Source organism: Coffea arabica, chromosome 2c (genome assembly GCF_036785885.1).
Source record: "Coffea arabica cultivar ET-39 chromosome 2c, Coffea Arabica ET-39 HiFi, whole genome shotgun sequence".
NCBI lineage: Eukaryota > Viridiplantae > Streptophyta > Magnoliopsida > Gentianales > Rubiaceae > Coffea > Coffea arabica.
In genome coordinates, this window is record NC_092312.1 from 12,288,400 (window position 1) to 12,292,079 (window position 3,680).

The 3,680-nt window shown below is 43.3% G+C and overlaps 1 protein-coding gene across 1 annotated transcript; it reads right to left on the minus strand.

Moving 5' to 3' along the window:
• Positions 1–1,679: 1,679 nt before the first annotated feature.
• On the minus strand, positions 1,680–3,680 carry LOC113726067 (cytochrome P450 86A1). Its single transcript, XM_027249568.2, has one exon. The coding sequence runs from the start codon at positions 3,574–3,576 to the stop codon at positions 2,008–2,010; it is 1,569 nt and encodes a 522-aa protein (XP_027105369.1). The 5' UTR covers positions 3,577–3,680; the 3' UTR covers positions 1,680–2,007.

Genomic DNA, 3,680 nt, shown 5'->3' on the forward strand with positions numbered 1-3,680 from the left:
CAAATGTTGCAAGATTTACAATGTAAAAAGAGTGTAACAAGTAATTATGTAACAAAAGATTGAATGTCCTTGTTGTCCCGAGTAAGTAATGACTTTAGATAGACCGTATTATATTGAATCTTGATACACAGATACACCTGGTATGACTTCTGAAATGTTGGGACAACTTGCAAGACACAGAGATGTACCTGTTGATACTTGACACTCACCTACTAAAAACTTAACTCCATATACAAGTAAAAGATTGTCTTACAAACATACTAATTAGAACCAATTGGCTTTCAGTGATAATTATGTAGTCTTTGGCCTTACTTATAGTCTGAATGAAGTCCCCGCGATTTGTTGGACCCCCGGTTTAGGCAAACGATAATCTTGTGTCTAATAAGCTCCTCTGAATTTTGTACATGAGGATGACCATCCCGGCTCAGTCATACCAAGCCAATCCTTTATTATTCGGGACGAGTCACTGCCAGTTTCGGTCACCTCGCGTGCGGATAACCAAGGTGACCCCCACATCTATTGGTACTTCGGATTGGTGCTATGCTTGACACGACATCTGACACGATATCTGAGGTATTATCAGAAAACCTGATATCTACATGGCAGACAAGACATCTGACAGAACCTGTCTACTGTTTTGTCCTGTCAAATCAGACTGGACACGCTCAGTCCCAGTCAGGTCTTAGGAAGTTGAAACCCACTATTCCTTCCTCCAATTTGCCCCCTATAAACGCTACTCCCCCTCATTTGAAGGAGGGAGAAAAAAAGATAGTAAGAATTCTACTGTTTCTATTTCCCATTACTCCTTTTCAGCAGACTAAATTTAGTCATCGGAGATGACTCGGGAAAAAAAGCCCCGTCTAATGTAGGAAAAGTACATTACAAAGTCACCCCATTCAGAAAGAGGACGTAACAGGTCAGGGCGGCTCGGCTGTCCAAAAACTACCTCTTCAGTATACATGAGTATAACTGCTGCGGATATCCAAATACAATCTTTTTTGTCAGATTAGTCATCCATGAATAATTATATTTGTTTGCATGCACAGTTTAGAGACATTCCTATGGCGTCCATTTGGAACTTGAGGCGCCCGAGACCCCTTCCGAGGACTACTACTCAAGCAAGATCGCATGCTTACAGTTCGAATGGCCTCATGACTACAGCACGCGGTTGGTATGAAGTAATTGACATCACCCTCTAACTAGCTAGATACTCTAACCTATAGTCGACCTGTAGTCGCACCCTACCTCATTAAAGCGGTCAGAAATCTAATAACCTACCAATCATCATACTATATATAAATACCTCCCTCGCGGATCCCTCAAGGTAACTGATCACAAAACCTAACTCCTACCTTTGCTAACTTAGGTATCGAAGTTGAACCGGGGACCAACCCCAGCCCTGCTTCGTTGTTTCATAAGAACCTCTGTCTCGGGAACCTTTTTTCCCTCCTTGGGAACCTCAATCCCGGGATTTCGTGCTCTTACAGAACCCAAAAAAAATGCAATGAAAAAGAGATCCGTTTTTCGTTTGTTTACCTATTGTTGACTTGAAGTTAAGTACTAGTTTAATGGGTTGTTTGCTACGAGTCTATAGTAAAGTGACCAAGAGGCCCCTTCCAGATTAGAGATGTAAAGAATTTCATTGTCATGTGTTGTGAGAGATAAATCAATCAGCACCATAAATAAAACTCTTCCTTTTATTAAGTTAATGGAGTAACAGATGAAAATTCATATCTATGGACATGGAAATTACAAATTTTTCTCCCTGGACAAGAACCAGCTCTTAGCTGACGAAAACAGCCTTTGCTTTCACTATATTTGAGTAACCACTCTCAAATATGTAGATAAACATCAAACGAACTTTTCCAGAATATTTATAACAAAATGTAAATACAAATTAAATCACCAATATTCATTTTGAACCTGGAACCCAGACCCACTCCAACCCTGGCTGTGAAATTCCAGTTCTGCCCTCATTCAAAACTCCCAATTTTACTTTGTCACCTTTTATGCTGACATGGCAACCATTGATGCTGGAGCTGGAGCTGCAAGCAGACGTGGACTCAAATACACTTTCAGACCATGCTTCATGAACAAGGTCAAAGACATCTTTTGTTCAACCCGGTGACCGGGGACCAGTGATAGCCGGTAACGAAGAAGCACTGCTGAAGCCACAGACTTCATTTGGAGGTAAGCCAAGTCCTTGCCTAAACAAGTTCTCGGTCCACCATTGAACGCGACAAATTTGTAAACATCCTTAGGTTGCTCGAACCGGTCTCCAGCGGTGGAGAGCCACCTCTCCGGTTTAAACTCCATGCAGTCCTCTCCCCATACAGTCTTCATCCTTCCCATCGAGTATATCGAATAAGTCACCGTTGAACCAGCCGGAACATGCGTCCCGTCCGGCAAGACATCGTCGGAGACTACATATTTGAAGTCTTCAGGCACTGAGGGGTATAAACGGAGGGTTTCAGCTAATGCAGCTTTAAGATAGACTAACCTGTCGGCTTCATCAAACACCAATGGCTCTTCAATCCACTTTTCTATGTCATCGCCTCGAGAATCTTGTAAAACGGTGGATAATTCGTTGACGATCTTTTGCTCAACTCGAGGGTTGTTCATGACAAGCCAGAAGAACCAGCTGAGAGCTACAGAGGAAGTGTCGCGGCCTGCAAGAACAAAGTTGAGCGCAATGCGTTTGAGGACTGAGCTTGGGAAGAGATTTCCGTCGACATCCCTCTTTTTCATGAAGCGGGATAAGAGATCATCGGACGGAGTTTCTTTACGTGCGTCTAAAGCATCAGTCATGTAGGTTTCCACGACCTCAAGGCTTTTCTTTAGTCTCATTTCAGCTCCAAAACCGAAGATTTTCTTCAACCTCCATAAAAAACCGGGGTAGAGCAATCTTTGCAGTGTTGCTTCAGTCGCTGAATCGAAGGCTATGGCGAAAGGATTTTCGGGTAATTCAGGGGAGAGGGTTTCGGGATCTTTACCGAAGGTAAGGCCACAAATGTTATCGAATGTCAAGCGTAGTAGCAAGTCCTGCAAGTCCACTGCAATGTGTTCTTTGGAAGCCTTCTCCAGAATAACCCACAACCGGGTTCTGATGGTCCGGTTCACCCACCTATTCATGGCTTGACGAAGAGTCCTGGTTGTAAACTCGAGGGCAGCAGTTTTTCTCTGTATAAGCCATGTTTCACCATCGCTGTTGAATATACCTTGCCCGAGAAGATCATGGAAGGCGGTTTGCCATGTGGGCCCTTTGGGATAGTTATCGAACCGGGTTCGGAGAATGTGTTCGATGTTTTTAGGGTGGCATGTGACCGTATAGAACCCTTGTCTACGTGCCAGAAATGGTATACAAATGGTGCTTGTTTGGTACGTGGCAGCTGCGCCGGTGGACCGGAGGTTTCCAGCTATCCAGTCGTGAAATCGTCTACGGTTCAAGAATAAAAATGGAAGGCTGCCAAAAAATGGCCAAACTTTTGGACCGGTAAGCTTTCGAGCTAGAAGATAGAACCATAGGAGATAAGTTGACGTACCAATGGCTATGGTAAAAAGTAACACTGTTTCCATATTATGATCCGTGATCTAAGTATATTGTTGATGATGATCAGTGAAGGATAGGACTTGAGGGAAGTAGAAGGAAAAAGATTGAGTTGGTCTCCCTTTTTTTGACA